At 45.7% G+C, this 21,343-nt stretch overlaps 1 protein-coding gene across 1 annotated transcript in view; it reads right to left on the reverse strand.

Moving 5' to 3' along the window:
* LOC131567920 (lethal(3)malignant brain tumor-like protein 4) overlaps window positions 1-21,343 on the reverse strand; it is a 39,559-nt gene that overhangs the window by 7,229 nt on the left and 10,987 nt on the right. The window contains 15 exon segments of the mRNA XM_058819721.1: window positions 1,789-1,955; window positions 4,625-4,686; window positions 5,072-5,203; window positions 6,512-6,688; window positions 7,474-7,573; window positions 7,676-7,790; window positions 8,997-9,107; window positions 12,680-12,765; window positions 14,944-15,020; window positions 15,788-15,939; window positions 16,859-16,950; window positions 17,442-17,577; window positions 18,199-18,303; window positions 19,416-19,504; window positions 20,545-20,602. Coding sequence (XP_058675704.1) covers window positions 1,789-1,955; window positions 4,625-4,686; window positions 5,072-5,203; window positions 6,512-6,688; window positions 7,474-7,573; window positions 7,676-7,790; window positions 8,997-9,107; window positions 12,680-12,765; window positions 14,944-15,020; window positions 15,788-15,939; window positions 16,859-16,950; window positions 17,442-17,577; window positions 18,199-18,303; window positions 19,416-19,504; window positions 20,545-20,602 — 1,659 coding nt within the window.

Raw genomic sequence — 21,343 nt, forward strand, 5'->3', positions numbered from 1 at the left:
CTTTGTGCAGCAGAGTTCAAAGCACAACCCAACAGCAAATGCTTGCCCTGCAGGAAGATGTTGGGAGCCCAAATGCTGACAGACCAAATGTACTTTGGACACCCTAAAACACAGCAAGTCCTGCTGCTCTCAACTCCCAGATCTGTGGCTACATTGCACTGCACATGCTGATCCTGCAAGTGCTCAGAGAGAACCCAAATTGACTCCTCTGGGAATTTGTGATGAACATAATTCAAACCAGAAGCACTTTACTGAAATTCAAGATAAAACCTGTAATGATTTCAGCCAGTACATTGTGGTGCTGCAACTGAGCTTTTTAATGTGCCATTCACACTGCTACTGGCAGCCAAAAGTTCCCCAGTTGTTTCAGGCTGCAGCAGAGTTCAGTTTATTCTGGGTTTGAATCACTATATCCAGTGCCCTGCATCCATGTCTGTGGTCCCTGCTCACACTCATCTGTTATCAAACTAATATCCCAGTTAAATTTACCCAGCAGTTGCTTTAAAGGTCAACTGCAAAGGACAAATTTTATTTGGCTTGGATCCTGACACTGTACTCCCATGAAGCAGCCTCCTGTTTTATCCAAAAGAAAGAGATTTTGATTATCATGTCAGAGGATTATCTGCTTCTGACTTTATTGATTTCATAAAAGACCTTTTGGAAAATCATTGGAAGCTTTCTCAAAAGGACAGGAACAGTAAATCTTTCAGAAATTTTTTTCCTCCAGAGTATGAATTTAATTCTAAGACACTTTTATTAAAAAGAGCAAAAAAACACAACCAAAACCCAACACTACCACCAAACCACAACAACTCAACACAAAAAAGGACCAGGTTTTAAAACATCAGCACTAATTGCTCTGTCCCTTTTCCAGCTGCTGTGGTTCCCATCTCCCACATCACTGCAAATCCCACCAGACTCCTACCACTCCTCCAGCATGAAGAGCAAAGTCAAGATAGGATTTATTCGATGTTAAGAGGCACTTAGGGAAAATGCACTTTCTAAAAGTCTCTGAAGATCCTCTCTGCATCATGAGCAGCAGTACCTTTTTCCTGCTTTGCAGATTCTCTGCATCCTTGCAAGCACAACTCTATAGCACACTTCTCTGGAATTAAATGCCCTGCAATTAAGCACCAGGATCCAAATTATAACCATTTCCCAAGCACAGAGAGAAATATTATTTATGCCCAAGGCATCGAGGCAAAAACCAACTACTCAGCACACAAAACACTCTGGCTTTTTCACACACCACCTAATTACAGGAGACATCTCAAGAGCTGCAGAGACACATCTCCAGCTGCACAGCTACCTCTGCCAGAAATCAGGTCAGGCTGTGGGCATTTTGTTCCCAGGGAATCAGGCAGGGAGATGCAGCAGGAGTGGGCATGCACAGTGCAGTTTGGAATTTTCTGCACTGTAAAAGTGAATCAGCAGCAAAGTCACAGGAGAGGGGGAGGGAGATCGGAGAAAGGGAATCTGCTGTCAGAATGATGCTTCAGGCCCGAGGACTGAGAAATCAAGGGGTAAATAAACAAGAGGGAGGGAGGAAATCCTTTTGAGGGCAATAAGCTGTGGATACCAGAGGGTTAACAGGGGTACTTCCCCTCCCTGATAAAGGGTCTTGGGTCTGACTTCCAGCTGAGTCAGCTGTGGCACACGCGCAGCAAACAGAAGAGCACTGCCTAGGAGAGGGAAGGAAATAAAGATGTCTCCCAATAAGCACTCCAGAGGAAGAGTGCTCTGGCATTCCTGCACCCTGGGGGAGTGGAGCAGGAACAGGTAACTCACCTCCTCCACAGTCCATTTGGCTACTTGTTTGGCTGTCAGGCCCGAGACCTCCGGCAAGAGCCTGCAGTGCTGCTCCCAGAAGAGGTGGAGGCGATGGCTCGGGTTAGAGGCCAGGGAAGGCATGAAGATAGACTGGTGGAGGGCCTGCTGGAGATCCAAATCAGGGCCTGAAAAAGGAAACAAGGTAAGTCAGAGACAGGCTTCAAGTAGGAGCAACTACAACAAAGCAGGAAGAAGGGTCACAGCCTGGAGGGGAAAGCAAGACAGGGTGAGCAGAACCAGGCACAGCTACTGTGTGGCACACGGAGCTCTCAGGACGTTCTCCCCCTCCCGAGCAGGAGAAAGGGAAAAAAAAGGTAAGATTGCCAGGCTGGAGGCTTTATCATTAGCTTCTTCCCTGGAAAATGATGTCATGCTGCTAACAGAGAAGATGTTTGCAGCGTTTTATTGACAAGGTGGAGGAATTCTGGTAACAGCAATCCTCGGCTGGGAACTGATGGCACCGTTCCAGCCCCTGCTGTAGCCAGAGCTCTGTGCTGCCAGCATGGCCTGGGCTGACTCCCCAGGACTCCCAGGCCAGGAGTGCTCAAGGTACCTCCAGACATCAGCTCCCTCCTCATGTGTCAAGTGAAGCTCTGAAAACCAAGGCAAAAAAGGGAGGAAGGAATCACCCCTCCCTAATGAGATCACTGGAGCAGTGCAGAGTCACGGTCCTACAGGGACGTGCTGCTTATACAACAGGAAGCCAGGCAGGGATGGGAGCAGGCTGGCAAGTACTCCTCTGGTTTACGGGGGGGGGCTAGCCCCGACCCCCCCACACCCCTCCACCCCTGCAGGCTGCCCAGCGCCATCCCGTGGCATCCCCGAGCATTCCCACTGCATCCCAGCCCTCGGGAAGGCTCCGTGTGCCTGGAGCAGCCGCTGCTCTGCTGCTCCTGCTGCCTCTGCCCCTCTGCTGCTCCTGCTGCCCCTCTGCTGCTCCTGCTGCCTCTGCCCCTCTGCTGCCCCTGCTGCTCCTGCTGCCTCTGCCCCTCTGCTGCCTCTGCTGCTCCTGCTGCCTCTGCCTCTGCTGCCCCTGCTGCCCCTCTGCTGCTCCTGCTGCCCCTGCTGCCCCTCTGCTGCCCCTGCTGCTCCTGCTGCTCCTGCTGCCTCTGCCCCTCTGCTGCCCCTGCCCCTGCCCCTGCTGCCCCTGCTACCTCTGCCTCTCTGCTGCTCCTGCTGCCCCTCTGATGCTCCTACTGCCCCAGCTTCTCTACCTCTGCTGCCCCTGCTCAGCAGCTCTCAGTGGGCTGGGGTGTAGGATGTGGGGGGTAAGCAGTCACTACATGGAAAGCACAGAGGAAAATGGCAGAAATACAAAGAAAAAGCAGATTCTCAGGGCTTGCCAGCTGCCCCCTAGCTGAAAGGGAAGCAGCTCTGGAGGTAAAACCTGTCCTAGGGAACAGTCACTGCCCTGGCCTGAGAGCCCACTCAGCTCATCTCATCTCCACATCCCTATTGGTCATGGTACAGCATCAAATTTCTAATAATGAAACCAAGGGAGGATAAATAAAGCCTGAGTAAGAACTGCTCAGTTGAGGAGCTCCTGGTGGAAAGAGGGCACAGGACCTGCTCCATGAGAGGGCTGTTAGCTCTTCCTTCCCTGCTGTACTGCTGCAGAGGTGGGGACAGACAGCACCTGGCCTTGTCTCCACCTCCTGCTCCAGGAGGTCCCACTTGTGGCCAAGGTCTCCCCCACTGCCACATTCCTGCTGGGTGGGCATTACTTCCATCTCAAACCGATTCCTTTTCTCCACTAAGCACAAATCCTTGGACTAAGCACCCAAACCATGACCTAGACAAGTGACTTTCCCTCTGACAAAGAAGTAGTGATCTCATAGTTTAAACACAGCTGAGAGGAAAGCTCTGGGTAATTGTGAAATTGCAGGTCAGTGGATGATTGCATTTCCCTCCGTTGATTTCCATCACTCCATGGAAGGTGAATGTGAAGGAAGAGTGGGCAGCTTTCCCTGCCAGCTGCAACTGCAGCTTGGAGCTAGCAGATCCCTCAGCTCTGTCTGCAGAACTCAGCACTAGGTAAAAATGAGTATTAAAAAAAAAAAAAAAAACCAACAAAAAACCAACATCCAGGCACCTGTCCCAGTTTGTGCCTGCTTAGCTATTTTTGATTGGAGACTTATTACCATCTTAAATCCTCCTAAAAGCCTGGTCAGCTCTGTTCTCTGAAATGGCTTTTTATAGTAAATCTGAAAGTTAAGCATATGGTTTGCTAAAGTGATAGCAGAAAGCTGCTCTGATAACTTAACCTGTCACATACCAGGAAAAAAACAGCACTGTTTTTCCATTTAGCTTTTCATTTTCTTTTTAATCCTTAAGAGAACCTTTAAAAAGTCCTCCAATGATTCAGAATATGTTTCTGAATACCCATGAGGGTCTAAAAAAAGGGGTTGATGGAACTTAAACTATCTGCTAAGTTCTGAGCAAGTCTCCCTTGAGCCCTGTGCTGTCTCTGTCACAGCCTGACAAAGGTCACAGACTGTTTGGGAGCCCCTTGTCACTACAGGGGAGTTTGCAGTGGCACAAAGACCAGTGCAAACTTGTCTTCTCAGTTAATAAATACGAGGCTCCACTCTACAAAGTATTGAATTTTTCACTTCTAAGTAATTTTACCCTTTCTCCTCATTTTAAAGGAATTGCCATCATCTCCAGCATGTGCTTTCTCTTGACTGTGGAATCAAAGACAAAAAAATCTGTGAATTCTGAATGCTCCTTGTGACTGTGGGGATATTGCAGAGATAGGCACACACACAGAAAGAAGGAATAAAACTTAACCAACCTTTCCCATTGCTTTCCTGTTTCACCAGATGAAACTTGATATAGGCATGTGAGCACCCGAGCCTGAAAGCAACAATTACAAAACATTTCAGAAGATACAGAAATGAATGTAATTTCTTCTCCATACAGATATAAATGAGATTTATAGAAACTAAAAACTTTTTCCTCTTAAAATAAGCAATAGCTTCATCCCTGACATCTCTCTGAGCTAAGGGCTGTTCTAATAAATTCAGGGCCAGAACTCAGATCTGAGTTTACTGCAGGAAAGAGAGGGCCCAAAACAACAGGAGGAAGGGAGGAGACTTATCATGTCATTCTAAAACACTCTGCTGCAAAACTTCAATCAAATTGGGCTGTTTGCTATTTACATCTTTATTTCAGATACAGCAGCAGCATCAAGAAACACTACAGTTAATGCATGAAAATTCATCACAAAAGTCGTGTTTACGTTTTTGGTGTGGCTTTGATGGCTGCAGAGGAATCCTCCTCTCCCCAGCCTCGCTCCCGACTGTCTTCTGATTGCTCTGATGGAGTGTGGATGCTGCTCTGACACCACTTCTCACTGTCTGGTGCAGATTTTCTGCAAAGACAGATAAATGACAATAGCTGAGCTGACATTCTCTGTTCCCTTTTCCCACAGGAGAGCAAAGCTGGCTGCTCCTAGCAAGTGAGAGCAACAACCACCACCGTGTGGCAGAACTTTCCTCTTCCCTCCATGAGTACAAAGTGTTTTATTCCTCTTCTGCAAGGATTGAGAGAGTTTAAGGGAAATAAATCAGCCTCTGTGGACTCAGGCTCTGATCCCAGCAGCTACAGGAAACCACTGTGTTATGGTGAAAGCAAGAGATTTAGCATTTCTGAGTCCTGATACCTCTGGATAACATTTAAGAGTTTCCATTACTAAGTTTGATGCATAAACTGAGCTGCAGAGTTGGCCAAGGGAGGGCAAGCAGCAGGATAATACCAGACTTACAGGCTGAATTCAGACACTCCACTATGAGGAAATTAAATACTTAGAAGAAAAGAAATATATTACAATTCTAAAATGCCATTTATTCTGTGAGTCTTCAAAATCTCCCAAGAGCTTTATGGTAAGAGTGCTATTGAAATGCAACTAATTTTGGTGTGGAAATTAGGGAATGAAGATGCCATGAAGGCTAGGGAGGAGAAAGAGGCATTCATTCCTTTTTTCTGGACAAATAGATCTTGGAAATGTTATAAATCTAAACAAATAGATGAACTTTAAAATATAGATAAGCCTTCACATACAACAAAAATTAAAGTATTGCTGGAGTTTGCCCTAGTGAGACTGGATTTGTGAAGACTAAAAATGATCTTAAAAAATCCTTCATATTCTGGTCTGTCCCATGACAGGTTTAGCTGACTCCTGCACTCCAAGAACCAAGGCACAGTTTCCTTTCCACAAGGCTGCTCAGTTGCAAGATTTTCTTGTGAGAAAACAAAGTATCTGAGAGTGCTCAGCTTGCCTGCTGCTAAGTGATACACACAGAGTGCTCAGCCGACCCAGAGTGGATCACAGTTACAGTTTAATAGTGCAAAATAATCTTGGCTTGACAGTTTTAGGACAGGAAACAAAGGAAAAGAACATATTTTAAATTGAAACAGCAAAGAAAAAGTTATGGAGACAGAATGCAATTTCCTCTGTTGGAATGTGACCAGAGCACCAGGATTAAAGAATCAAGAAACTAATTAAGGCATATGAGGGTACAGAAGTGCACTGCTCTGTGTTAGGAGTTACTGGGGCACACGTCAATATTACAGACAGATAAACTCAATGCTCCGCTGTGCTGCTGCCAATTCCAATGGTTTTCATCCTTGTAAATGGTTTTGCTCCCCAGTACCTGGCCAAGAGTACAACGCAGCTCACCTGGATTGTGAAGAGTCGCCCTGAGAAGCCTCCCTTGCTCCCTGCAGTGGGCCAGGGGTCTCCAGCCTCCTGGCTTTCTGCAGGATGCTCCCAGGGGAAGGTCTCTCCCCACTCAGCCGGTCCTGTAAGAGGTTTTCTCTGCTCAGGTTCACATCAGAGTATGGGCAGCCAACTAAGCTGTGATGGAGAAACAAAAAAGAGAGCGGACAATGAAAGCTTTACAGTCATACAGTCTTCCCTACCTAAGGAAGAGAAATCCATCACAAACCCAGAAAAAAGGAGGCCATCTCAGGAGATGCTGTTATCCAGCTCTAGGTGTGAGAAAGCAGGGACCATATGGCAGAATTAAAACCCAAAGTCATGTTGTTAAAGAGCCACCACAAAGGATAAGAATTCATCCTCTGTAACTTGCTTATCAGAACAACATTTCATGAATCAACAGAGTTCTGCAACTTTTAGTCTGAAAAATTCAAAGCCCTTTGCTGTATTATAAACTACCAGGTCTTCTGACCTCCCACTTGAGATTGTTTTCTTGCTCCTAAAATAATTTACCTCTTCTAAGAGCAGATAAGAAATCAAAAGGCAGAGCACAAAACATAAGCAACCTCTCCTCACTTATACTTTAACATCCTTCCCATGCCCTCTCTTCTTTAACTGTCTCGTTGCATGTTGTTCTTGGGTATATTATTTCACAAATATAACTCCTTCAGTACTGCTGGAATGTAGAATCTGGAGTGAATGAATCTGTTTGCATTGCAGCTATCATGATTATAGTGGTATAAACAAAATTTATGATCAAACAGCCTGCTTAGACACAAGAGGGAGCTGCGACTGCAGTTATAGCTATCTCCAGAATAACTAGCCTGAGATCATTTCAGAGCAGTGCAGTTGCTTGGTGCTGCATCATTACAGTTATTATTGTTGTTGCTGTGGTTGTAGCTGCTATCATTGTCATTACATACGTGTAATGTGTTCCGTAGCGGGGGCCCCGCACGTGCCCGATGCCCTGGCAGCCTGGAGTGGGACACGCCTGTCCCACTGCTCCCTCTGCATCTTCAGCACCTGGGAGCAGCAAAAAAAGGGAAGATAAACAGATTTGCACACGAGGAGCAGACTGCACGTAGGAAATTATCCAACATAACAAAAGCTGTGTGCTGTATTTACCTAGAGGAACTTGCAGAGCGTGTCCAGTTTTGTCACACCAGCCCACAGGATGGATGTCAGGGCTGTCTGCATCCACCCAGAAATCGTAGTGATGGTCCCAGCCATCAAAATGTATCTGAAAGAAGCAGAAGTCTCAGGGAAAGACACAGTTCAGGGCATGACTCAGCTCTTATGTTAACTTCCCCCTTTATTTCACCTTGCTCAGCTTGGGGCTGATTCATTCAATATTTCAGATCAATTTTTCAGTCAGGCGCAATCATCTCTGTGCTCAGTCTAACTCTTTGTTTTCCTGCATCTGTGTTTCACAGAATAACCAGGTTCTGGTGACAGAATCCAAAATCCAGACCCAAGACCTGCTATTTGTGCTGATGACCTGTGTCTCCAGTCTGTCATCCCACAGCCCGTGGGATGCTCTAACACGCCAAGTCCAAAGCTATGCAAACACAAATGCTTATTTATTTTGTTTTCTGTGGATCCCAAAATACCATAAAAGCCAACAAGTTTGGTGAGTTCTGCAGTGAACAAGCTGCAATTTTCTGCTGGATGAAGAGACTGCAGTAGCTCAGATCCAGGTCAGGTTAACAGAGACTGAGGATCACTGGAGTTTAAAGGCTACTGGGTTGTTCATGCAGGAAGGTTTCAATGTATGAATTGAGTATCTTGCCACTATGGACAGGCAAAGCTTGGCTTTTGTTCACAGCAATGAGACTCAAAACCAGCCAGATAATGGGGAGTGAACTCCACTCCTGCCTGCGTAATCATCCTTTAGGAAGGAGATCTGTGGCCATGGAGTCTCCATCAGTGCAGCCTCCACTTTAGCTGGCTCATACTTAGTTTCTCAGAAACCAAAGCACAACAGATTATTTGGGTAATACATTTGCATGAAAAGACTAGGTTAAAATGCATTTATGTGACAAATTTGTACTGGAGAATGATGCTGCTTCCCACGTGTAGCAGGATTTAAATTGCTTTGGGTTTCCCTTTCCTGGTAGGAAAAGAACACAGTTAGGCAGCTTCCCCAGCAGAACACTCCTGCTGCCATCAGTCACAGAGATCACAGGGAATATGCCAAGAGATGGGACATCACACTGTCGAGTGTTAGTTCAAAACAGTTACGTTAGAACAGTAACTGACACCAGGCCAATTCCATCAGATTTCAGCAAAACAAAGCAACAGGAACCAATTCCAGCTGGGCAGGCCCTGAGGCCACAGCAGCTGCCAGGCTGTTGTTGGCTGCTCCTTGTTCCCAGGTGTTGTTTTCCCTGCACTGCCCATCCCAGGGTTCTCAGCACAGGCTCTGCACTTGGGAGCAAGGTCATACCTTAACACGATGGTTGTCTCTGTCAGTGATTGTTGCCACTCTTATCAAGATGGGATTTCGTCTGTCCACAGCCTCTAACTTGGTATTAACCTGGAATCCGTGAGGAGGACGCTGCAAGAGAGGATTGTAAGCAGAATGCTAAAAAGCCTTGGAGTTCAGAGCTGGCACCTGCTCTGAATGAAATGTGCTTCAGTTTCCATCCACCCCTGGCTGCCTTTGGAGCTTTGGGTTATCTCACATGGCAGACTGTTCAGAGGCTAAAATCAGAGTTCCCAAGAGGTTAAAATCAGAGTTCCCAAGAGAACTTATCTGAGTGTTTGTCAGCAGCCCCAAACTGCTGGAGAGGCAGCCTGAGGTGGCTCAGCACAGAGGAGCTGTCCCAGCCACAACAAGAGACCCTTCCCTCACAGACAAAAGGCCAGGAACCAGCACAAGTGGCTCCACTGACACAGCCTCCCCAGGCTGACAGCACACCTCCCACACAGCAGGGACATGGTCTTCTCTAGAAGAGGAGACTGACAAGGGAGAGATCTCAGCAGTCCATATGAATATCTCCAGGGCAAGTGTCAGAGGATGGTGCCAAACTCTCCAGCAGGGCCCAGTGACAGGAAAAGGAGCAATGGTCCTGAAATAAAACACTAAAACCTCAACATGAGGAAGAACTTTTTGTGGAGGCTAGCAGAGCACTGGAACAGGGAGGGTGTGGAGTCTCCCTCTCTGGTGACATTCCAAACCCACCTGGACGCAAAATTCCAAAGCCACCTGTGTCACCTGCTCCAGGTGACTCTGCCATGGCAGGGGGTTGGAATGGATGATCTCCAGCCTCTCTTCCACTCTGACTATTCTGAGATGTCACACCAGTCAGGACAGTGGCCAGTTCTCCACTTTTCACATCTGAACACACCATTGGCTGAAGCCTCTCTTCACTACCCTACATCCTCCCTGGCAACAGCTACAGCTCCAGGCTATCAGTTTTCCTCACTACACAGATTGCTCCTTATGACAACACCTGTGCTGCTCATGAACAACTGCTGGGAGCTGCTGTGCTGGGGCCCACAGCACCTCTGGCCCTGGAGCCTCCTCTGCAAATGTTCACTCACCCTTTTCCTCAAACCCTGAAGACTTTGGGAAAACTCCAGAATGTTCTTTGACCTGATGTGTGCACCCTATGTAACCCCTAAGCAATAGACAGCTTTTACAAATTTTTCCATTTATCTGACTGCAAATTCCTCCTCTGACCTCCTCAGCAGAAGGTTATGGATGCTCATTCAAAACATGTCTCTCTTCGCTTCTGCACACAGAGGTGAGGGTTTTAGCAAGAAATGATAAATTGTCTATTTGAACATGACCAAGTTAATGAAATGATTAAAATCACTCTTCCCTCCCAGTCTTCCTTACCCTTGGTATTACCAGTGGCTGGGGGCAGGAAGGAGATGCACTCCTGAGCTAAGGGGTTTAACTCCACACCTGAAGCTCCTCTTTGGCCATTTCACCTGGACACAGACATCTATCAGACACTGGACACACCACAAAACAGACAATCTAAACTGCTTTTATTTTCAAGAGCATCGTATTGAACCAGCCAACCTTGTGTGTCCTCCCTGAAGAAGAGGCTGAGTGCTCAAGGTCCAAATCCTGCCCGAAGAGGAGCCAGGCTCTTTGCTTAAGCCTTGCTGAAGGGTTGCTGCCCTTTAGGCAATAGCTTATGAATGTTCTGAAATTGCCAGCCCAAGAGGATGGGCTGAAATAACAATGTTTACATTGGAGCTGTCTCCTGAGTTTTTGGGTGGAGAGGGCAGAAATCCAGACCCAAGACCTGCTATTTGTGCTGACGACTTGCGTCTCCAGACTACATAAGACAGCTCTTTAAAATTGTTAAAAGCTAATTCAGTGAGAAATGCCTGTTCTGGCTTTCAACCCGCATTTTTATGTACTGATTTCCTGTAATTGCTAGCTGGAATAATAATAATTATTTTTAAAAAATCAATAGCTTTGCCATTTATTTGCACTTCAGTCCAACCAAGCCAGAAAAAAATAACAAGGTTTGATCTTGAAAGAGTCCTACTAACTGCTGATATATCAAATACCTTTTCTTGTCTCATTTTTGAAACACAGTTTTAGATGCTAATTTGCACTCTGGAATTTCATGAGGGCCAGAACTGGTCTTTCTACTCTTCTCCCAAAGCCTGATTCCTGACAGAGCAGAAGAGTGGCTGCAAGAATGTCTGGAAAACAGAAAAGAAGGCAGACAAGGCAGCTGCATCCCACTTGGGAAGACACTTCACTTTGGAAGAATCCAAAGAAGGGAGTTCTGGGTACTGAACAGGCTCCCTGTCCTGAGCAAAGCCTCTTATGTTCAGGTATCTCTCACCACGCTTCAGACCCTGAAAATCTGAGGGAAGAAGCCACAATGGCAGATCTTACAGAGGACTTGGGCTGGGAGTTTTAAGTTCACATTTCCCAGTTCTATTGGGATTTCAAAAAAGCTCAGTCCATCCTTGGGGGCAACAACTGTGTCCCACTGACAGCTCCACTCCTCATCCTGCCCATGGCTTCCCAGCCATGGGAAACCTCAATCCCAGGGATGTTTTGGATGTGCTGCAGATAACTCCAGTTAAAGCCCTACTGTTCTCTGAAGAGGCAAAAACTTCTTTCACCTCCCTGACACCACTCTGCAGCCTGCACCAACCTCATGTGGACACCTGCTGAAATCTGGCAATTATCAAACCTGTCTCGCTGAATTTTTGCCTCTCTTATCTGAGGCCTCCCTGATTGATTTTTCGTTCTCAGTCCCAAAGACCTTTCCACAAAAATACACAGGAGGGCAGCAGGTATTAACCTGCAACTCCCACTTCAGAAAAAGGAACCAAGACAAGTGTCACGATGGCAAAGAAGAGTTTTTAAACATATTGCAAAGTTTAGCAAGGTGAGCCAGCAGCGTGGAAGGGGAAAAATCAAATTAAAAGTGCACTCATTTTAGAGGCTTTTGGTTTGTTTCTGCTCACAGTGAGACTCCAGATAAACACACTGAACTGCAATGAAAGAAACAAAACTCACTGTCTCAAGGTTGAGAGAAGCACCTTCACACTGAGTCTGTAAGATGGTCTTAGGGGTTTGGCAGAGATGCTCTTTCATCTGTTAATACATTTATTTCTGTGGAGGGCACAGCTGGCTCCTCCCCAGAAGGACCATGATCTGTATCAGCACACGTAAATCCTTAATATGAACTTCTCTACCTTAATTCCAGCCTCGCTAGCCAGGGAAGTACAGATTTCCACAACTGCAAGGTCAATTTTAGAAAGGTTTTTAAAACTTCATGTAGAGGGGACACCAGATAACTGCATTCTTTCTCATCTCTGTGCCCTCTATCAGGCACTTCCCACATACCTCTGGAAGCCACTGTGGACTGAAGGCTCTGCCCTTAAATCTGCTAATGAAGCCACTGAAGATACTTAGTCAAAAATCCTTTCGAAGTCAGCCTTCCATAGTATTAAAAAACAAAAAAAATCTTGTATTTTGGTCTGTGTTTTTGTTTTAGCAGCATTGAGATGATCTTAAACTCAAAGTTAACCACAGTTTCACCTTCCTCGCACAGATAAGGTGAACTATGCTCAAATAAAGCCTCTAACAAAAAAGGGTGGATAACAGCACCTGAGTAAGAGCAATGAAAGACCTTCACCCACCAGTTTAAAGGCTCTTGCAGGAGCTGCTTGGGAATTAGTTTCTTCCAAGTACTTCTCCCATGAGAAGGCTTTGGAATCCCTGTGTCCTGAAAAAACAGAGAATAAACATTTCTGTAAGAAAACCCCCATATTTACTGTTACAAACAGCAAAAAGGCAGCTCTGTGACAGTGTAATGATCACTTACAATGGATGGTGCCACCTTCAGCACCCAGAGCAGCTCTGCAGTTCCCCAGTGTAAAACTGGGAGCTTGAACCCTGGCAAGTTCACTTCTGCACAGCTTAATCAATTCTTACCCTCTAAAGAAAACTCCAATTGTGAGCTAGTCAAATGATTCTGTGACGTGCAATGGCATTACCAAGTTAATTTCCTGTTTTATGAACTACTCCATGTGTGAGCACCTGTAAGACTGCAGAACCTTCTCCTCTCCTGCTGCCTGCTCACCCAGGCTCAGTGAACCCAGCAGCCTGGAGAGAAAAGGCTCCACAGGTGTGCTGCTCCAACAACAGTGCCATGTCTCTCCCTGGCAATTACATTTAAGAAACTGCTCCACGTTTTTCCTATTTCAGTAATGTTTACCCCCAGGACAGGCTCTTTTTGGCAGGAGGGTGCAGTGACTAAATGCAGAGCACAGTCTGCAAACTGCTGCACTAAGTCCTTCAGCAGAGAGAGCAGAACTGGCTGCAGGTTTTGTGGGGGCACAGGAAATCCTGACATGAGCAGAGAACTGCAGAGCCCAGCCCTGCTGAACCTTCCAGGAGCAGGGACAGATGAGGGAATGTTCACAAACCCTTCTACATCAACACTGAAGACACTGAGGCCAATTCCCTCCATGCAGAGGGATCGGGCAGTGCTTCCTGCTCCACTGAACCTGGAACACAACAACTACAGGAATTCTTGCTCCAGGGCTGTCAGTCTGACAAATGTCAGGCTTAATTTTTTTATGTTTGCTATTCTTGAGCTGAATGAGCACTTCCAAGGCCTGAAAACAACACTGGTTTCCCTGTACGTTCTGTCCTCTCTTATTTGCCAACATTCTCTTCATTTACCAAATTCCAGTACGGCAGAAAAAGATGTGGATTAAGTTACTCCTTCATTTCCAAAAAATCCATCTAGGAAATCATTAGAGCATGGTGCAAACAATGCCAAGGCCATAGTTCAATCCCTGTATAGGCCATTAATTTAAGGAGTAGACTCAATGATTCTTGTGGGTTCTCCCAACCCAGAATATTCTGTGATTTCCAGAAATTCCATTTAGGAAATCATGGTACAGATCCCTTTTTCTCCCAGCTCACCCTGAAGGAAATGCTGGAAATCCTTCTCACATTCTCGCTTCTAAAATCAAATTCAATTATAAATTACCAAACTCTGTTCCATTTTGTCCTAGCTTGCAAGACGTGTCTGGGGCTGTGTGTTCTGTGCCCACCTGTCAGAGCTGGGGCAGTTCTCTGCTGTCCTTGGGGCAGTTTTCTTCATCTCTCCCACAGCCAATCCTCCCTCCAGGAGATCTCTGCTCTCCATGGCCACTGAGTGTCCCTGCAGGGCTGATCCAATTCCAGCATCCCATGGGCAGATGCTGCGCCCAGGGCAGGAGCCAAGCATTCCTGCCTGGATGCAATCTGAGCCTGGCACAGCACAGCAGCCTTTGCCCCCTGCATTGCCAGAGGAGCAGCTTTCTGCTGCCCTGCATGGCCAGAGGGAGCCCAGGCCCATCTGCAGCAGCCCTGGAGCTGCAGAGGAAAACTCCCCCCTTGTGCAGGATCCCTGCTGCAGCAGAGCCACAGCTGGCACTGCAGGAGGGCTGAGCCCCCATGGCATGGGGCTGTGCCACCAGCCTGAGCCACAGCGTGCCGGGGCCTGCTCTCACTCTGGCAGCATTATTTTGTATTACTGCATTTTTATTTTTATATTTTCTTTTAATTTTTATTTTTTCCTAATAAAGAACTGTTACTCCTATTCCCATATCTTTGCCTGAGAGTCCTTTAACTTCAAAATTACAATAGGAGAGGGGTGGTTTACATTTTTCATTTCAAGGGATACTCCTGCCTTCCTTAGCAGACATCTGTCTTTTCAAACTGAGGCAGATTTCTTCAATGAACTATGAAACAACATAAATTGCAATGGCAAAGAGTAGGAACAACAATATTGTTCAGAGAATAAAGAGCTCTGAAGCGAACCTGGAACTTGCAAATATGTAATTATGTGGAAGATATAGTTTGCAGGTTTTTTGGCTGAGGCAGAAAGTAAGTCTCACTTGCAACCTACCAGGTGGTGTTGTCAGTGGGGTTCCAGTTTCTTGGCAGTAGCCAACAGGACGGATATATGGGCTGCTCGTTTCACACCTGTACCAAAGAAGGAAAGTTGGCACCAGTCAGATGGAAAGCAAAAAGAAAGGCAGGATTTCAAATGCTGTCTGATAGGCCTTTGCTGAGGGAGCAGATGCTTTCAGTGGGTGTGATCACGGTGTAGAAGACAAGCACTGCCTCGTTAGAATGTGTAACACTGGGTTTTCAAGGCATTCAAGCTGTCCCAAAAGAAAGGGAAATACAAAGTAAATCTTGAAAGGGTTTGGTTGGAAGGGACCTTGAAGTCCATCCTGTTCTACCCCTGCCATGGCAGGGACACCTTCCACTGTCCCAGGCTGCTCCAAGCCCTGTCCAGCCTGGCCTTGGGCACTGCCAGGGATCCAGGGGCAGCAACAGCTGCTCTGGGCACCCTGTGCCAGGGCCTGCCCACCCTGCCAAGGAACAATTCCTAATTCCCAATATCCCATCCATCCCTGCCCTCTGGCACTGGGAAGCCACTCTGTGTGTCCTGTCCCTCCATCCATTGTCCAAAGACCATCTCCAGCTCTCCTGGAGCCCCTTCAGGCACCACAAGTTTTCTTACCTCCAGTGCTTCCCAGCCAGCTCAGGAAACCCCCACTGGCTCTGCACTGAGCTGCCCAGCACACAAATGGGAAGGGAATTACCTGGCAACTGGCTCTTTGTGAAAACCCCAAGGAATTATTCAGATGCCTGAAAACTGATATAAGATCCCAGCTTTAGGGCCTGCATGTAAAACAAAGCCAGTCTACCTTCAGCCATGTATCAGAAATAGAGTCTTTTACCAGTAGTCATAGCTCTCATCCCAGTTATCGAAATGTATCAGCAGCCGGTTTTCCACCATGTCTGTGATGGTGGCAACACAAACCATGGATGGGTTCTTCTTGTCCACTGCCTCCAGTTTCATTCCCAGACGAAACCCAGAAGGTGTGACAGGCTAAGGAACAGGACACCAGGAAAGAGAAATCAGCCACATTCTTGATCAAGCCATTGAAATCCCCATTATAAACTCCTTTGATCCCAAAACCCACAGAACAAAACACGCTACAGTGACTATCAAGATGTTTGCAGACAGGATTTTCCATGAGTTCTGGCAATGACTATTACTAAAAAAGAGCTAATGTGGCTCAAAAAACAGAATTTCCAGGTACATTGACCACTGCAGCCTCCCAGGCTGAGACACCCTGCAGTGATTTGCTGAGGATAATGGGCATTGCACATCCTGTTTTATTGGTGGAAAAGTTAGCGGAGTCTTCACGGAGACAAAGTGCCTGAGTGGGAAGTAGGGCAGAGCTGGGCCCTGATCCTGCTGGAGTCAGTGACTGTCCATGTGCAGCCTCCAATCCACCGGCCTGTGGGTGGATCCCAGTAACACGGAATGGGATGGAGATATCACAGGAACTGAGAGAGCACCACTGGGGAAGGATGACAAAAGCTCAAGATCCATAGCCCCATAACGAATCGCACGGCACACATGAGCATGCTGCTTGAATCCAGAAATTATTTTGGAAATTATTAAATTCCATGAAAGTGACACAAATATCTTGACTGTAGGGGCACAGTAAAACAGACGGTTGTAATATATTTAATAAAAGGTTCAGTAAATCTTTTCCTCCAGCATTAAGGAGGAAGGAAAATACAAATTCTTTCTCTGGAATGTCAGTGACTGGGGAAAGGAAGAAAAATTGTACTAATTTTCCTTCTAAAAAATAAAACACAGCATGAAGTAGTTTGCATCTGATTGTACCATGGCTGTACCTCTGACATAAGCATATTAAAACCACATAAATATTCTGGTCAAAACTCACATAGCACCAGACTTATTGAAACCCCTTCTATTCCATATCACCACTTACACTGCTGAGGGTCTTAAAAAGGCTTTTTGGAGCTGCTTGAGCTTTGCAGTTCTTCAGATAGGAAGTCCAATTAAATTCTCCCTCCTTGAAACCTAGGAAGAGAGAAAAAAAGATTGTTTTACATGGCCCTGGTACATTCTGGTGGGTTTTTCAGAAATGGAAATTACCTGGAAAGAATATGAACTTTGCATGAAAACTACCCTGCTATGATCTCCAAGGGCTGTGCATTTCAGCTAAACCAGCTCTCTCTTATTCACCATAATGTCCAATCATTAATCTCAACCTTCAAATGTTTCTAGAAATTGAATGCAGGAAAGAACTGAATGCAGAAAATAAGTATGTTCTGAAGCACAGAGAGACATTCAATCCAGAGTTTCTGCTGTAACTAAGACTGTCAGTCTTTAGGAATATCACAGAGAAGATATTTTGCTCTTTTGTGAGTCACTGTGTTAGTTAAACCTCTTCCCTTTAGCCCCTCAGATCAAGTTCCACGATGAAATCACACTAAAAATGAAATATGCAGAGCCAGGATATCGTCGTAGAATTTATAGTTTCTCGTACACCGCTCTATTTTCTGTCATACCTTTAGGAGGGAGCAGCTTATGGCTTGTTTTTTCACACCAGCCCACAGGGTGGATGTCTGAGGAATCAGCATTAGCCCAGAAGTCGTAGCACTCTGGGTAACCATCGAAGTGCAGTCGCATCCTGTACCCCTGGACCTACAGGGAGAGAAGCTCTGATTATCACCAAGGGTCACAAAGGAGAAAAAGAATCACTTATAAAACACTCCCTCATGTTTGCACTTACAGAGAAAGTAACTTAGGATCTCATTTCTTTCTCAGAAACTCTAGTTGTACTTATTTGCTCTCCCAGTTTCCAGCTTCCTCTTTCCCCACTTCAAACAGCTGGAAACAGAACTGGTCAGTGGAACCTCCCTGAGCCCCTGCTCCATGCCATGAACACATTCCTGGGGTACAAAAGCAGCCCCAGAACTTAAATGTCTACACCAGATCAACCCAGATTTCACGTAACTGAAGCTGCATAAAAGCATTCTGACTTGTTTATATTTACTAAATCTTGGGGCCTTGTGGCATTGTTCTTTTTCATACTCGTTCACTACAGGCAATTAATAGGTTTGCTATTCTTAGTTACAAGTGCAAAAATCTGCCAGTAGGATTTCAGGCAAAGATCCTTAATTACATAACACCTTTCCTTCAGTGTCACCATTAATTAACTAACTAAAGTACTATCACTCTTATGTTTCTACTTTTTATTGAAAAAAATAAATAATTCCAGATGTACATGGGACTTTTGGAATCAAAGACAAGAAAAGCAACTACCTCAGCAACTGTGAGAACACAGAATCGAGAGGGGTGTTCAGGATCCACCCCTTCCAATTTCATTCCGACTTTAAATCCATTTCGGCCTTGTGGGAATGACTGATACTGTGAGGGGGGAAGAAACATTTGTTTTTAATTCCTGAAGACAAAATCTATTGCAGAGCAATCATAACATACTTAAGGCTTCAATTTTTATATTTCAGGTTTCAAAAGCTCAACTCAGAGAAGAAAATCCCACCCCAAGTGACTGTGGCTCCAACAGACAGGTGCAGGCTCAGGGATCAGTAATGGCACCATCACCTTATTTCACATTTACTCATTATTCTAATTAATCTCTCAAAACCACTGCACTGTTGCAATTAGTTACGAACGCATCTTTGAGCAGATGCAGAAATGAGCTCTTCTCAAACACAAAAGAATCCCCTTCCCAGCTCAGTGCAGAATCAAAGAGCTGGGAAAGCCATAATCACTTTGTGTCAGTCCAGACCCCCACCAAAAGGTAACTTGTCAACTTCAAATGGCGAAAGGGACAAGACAGGCTTGATCTGCAGCCCAGTTTTACAGTTATTCCAGAAAACTTTTGTGGTTTTCATTTATCTGCAGTCTTAATGCAAGTGAGACAGTTGAAATACAGCAAAAGTTTTAAAGCACCCTGAACTGGGGCTGCAAATGACCCAGTGCAGGACTGGACCTTCCTTTTAAGCTCCCTCTGGGGGGACCAACAGCCCTGGGCTCTGCAGAGCTCACTGGGAGCTGCACATTTAACTGGGTGCAGAGGCAGCTTCACCGAGGCTGGACTCGGCCTCTGGCACTGCCATGTGGCTGACACAAGCCCACCCTCCCTCCTGGCACTCCCAGCGTGCCCACACCATGGCCTGAGCAGCACGGGACAGGCTGGGAGGGCTCTGCTCAGCCCCACACGACATGGGACAGACAGCAGGCTGTCCCTCTCCAGCCTAACAGCCACTGGGCCAGAGGAGAGCAGATCCAAACAGCTGCTGCTCATCTGTGGGATTCAACCAGCATTTTGTACACCCTGCTTTGGGATGAGATGCCCAGGGCAAATGCCTGTTTCCCTGGCCTACTTGTACCAAAACAACTCAGAAATACAAGTGCAGGCTTAAGGGTGGTCTGCAGTCCCACCTCATCCCGTGACTGCCAGTAACCCTGAAATGTTGCCTGAGAAAAACAGCAAGAGAGTGAAAAAAGCTGCCAACCTCTCTGAACAGCTTTAGGGAAGCAGCTGGCATCTGTTCCTCTTCCAAGTAGGAAGACCAGTTCCATACCTTCTTCTTTCCAGGAAGCACTAATTAATCAAAACAACAAGAAAATGAACGCTTCTCTCTGATGCCTCCTGCTCTGCTTCTCCTCTCTTCTCCTCCTCCTCCCATGTTTGCTGTGGCACCCCAAAAGAGAGAGCGTTACTCAACTTCTGAGGAAAGATTTTGCTTTCCTTCTCTGCTTTTGCTTGCTTTTGGAAACTCCAGCAATAGGAAAACTGTGCTCATTCCTCAGGAAATGAAAATTTATTGTAGCACAGGTCAAATGAACTGTGGCACCTGGACCGCTGGCAAGCTGCCCATGGAAAGGTGCCAAGGAAGAGTCTGGACAAGATAGAATAACTTAAAATTGTGGGAATTAATTCCTCCTCCTGACATTTCACAGAGGAATAAGGGGTTAAATATAAACTAACAGGCAGCACAGAGAGGCACATAATTGCAGCTAAAATAAGCCTAAAATAAAATAAATTAAAAACCAAGTGATTTTTTGCTAAGTTGACAATATTTTTTTTATATACACACATATATTTATAACCTCCTCATAATACAATGCATCTACTAGAGAGGCAGCTCCCAGATGGAAACAACTTGGATTCATTCTGGTAGAACCACAGTCATACACACAGAAAATTACATTCTAAATGTACATTAAAACTCTCCCCCCCAGTTACGTAGTGACTGATTTAAGGTATATAATACATTTAACTCATAGTCTACAATCAATCACGTTGTTTACAATTTATTTTTTACTTAGCACTCTAGGCTGTGACTGAAGCTCTCCAAAGTCAATGAAAAAAAGATTCTTATTATCTTCAGTGAGCTCTGGATGAAGCTGACTCCTTCCAGATCCTTACCCTGTGTCCATTATGCAGGCAAATCCAGGATATTCCTGCTAATACATCTCTGAAGCCGACAGTGGTAAGAGGGTTATGGACGCAATAAGCTGTTCTGAATGTGAAATGAGCTCTCCTGTCCTTTATTCTTCTGTTTATTATTATTCACTTTATAATAGCTACTAAAAAAAATCTATAAACATTAAAGAAAAGAGACTATGAGCTTAGCTCACCTTGTTTTATTGGTTTAGTGTTTCTGCGGCTTTTCATAATATTTGATTTATTCTTCTCCTAGACACAGATATGTTAAAAAGAAGTTTAGCAAGATTGTTTTTCCTTCCCTCCGATCATCTCACAATGCAGGTACAATAGGGATGTAACAGGTAACTAAAAGGGCTGCTAGCCAGCATTGCTGTCTCTTTAACAACCCTGAAAGAACACCAGGAGGGACTGTTACACAGATAACACTGATCTTGGTATCCCAAAGTGCTTTATAAGTTATTAAATATATGCTACTGAAGTTCATTTAAATGTTAAAGAGCAGCACAGGACCAAAACCTCCATTACAATACAGAGGATTTGCTTTCTGCAATGCAGGATTTGCTGCTCACATCAGCAGCCTTACTGGAACAGTCCTTTTTCCTTTCCCTTTCTTACATCCATCTATGCCAGGGAATGGATACAGGGGGTAAAAAACGAATTTATGAAGCCCTGAAGGAAGCAGAAGCTTCAAGGAACTCCTGTCATAGATGAACACCCCAGACAATGTGGTCTCTCTGTGTCACACTCCACGCCCAACCCTCATTCCCATCTCTTCTGTGTGTTTGCAAACTCGGGCTTGATTCCTCCCAGGCCATCATTTCTCAGAGCAAACCAAAACCAGGCAAAACGTGCCATACAAAGCTGCCTGCCAAACACTCCCCAGAAGGGACAGGGGGACAGTTTCTAATGAGAACGAGGAGAAGGGGGAAGAGAAAGACTGCAAGGACTTCTGGAAACATCTGTCCCTTAAAACATCTCACCCACATCCCA

The sequence above is a fragment of the Ammospiza caudacuta genome, chromosome 25 (assembly GCF_027887145.1).
Source record: "Ammospiza caudacuta isolate bAmmCau1 chromosome 25, bAmmCau1.pri, whole genome shotgun sequence".
Lineage (NCBI taxonomy): Eukaryota > Metazoa > Chordata > Aves > Passeriformes > Passerellidae > Ammospiza > Ammospiza caudacuta.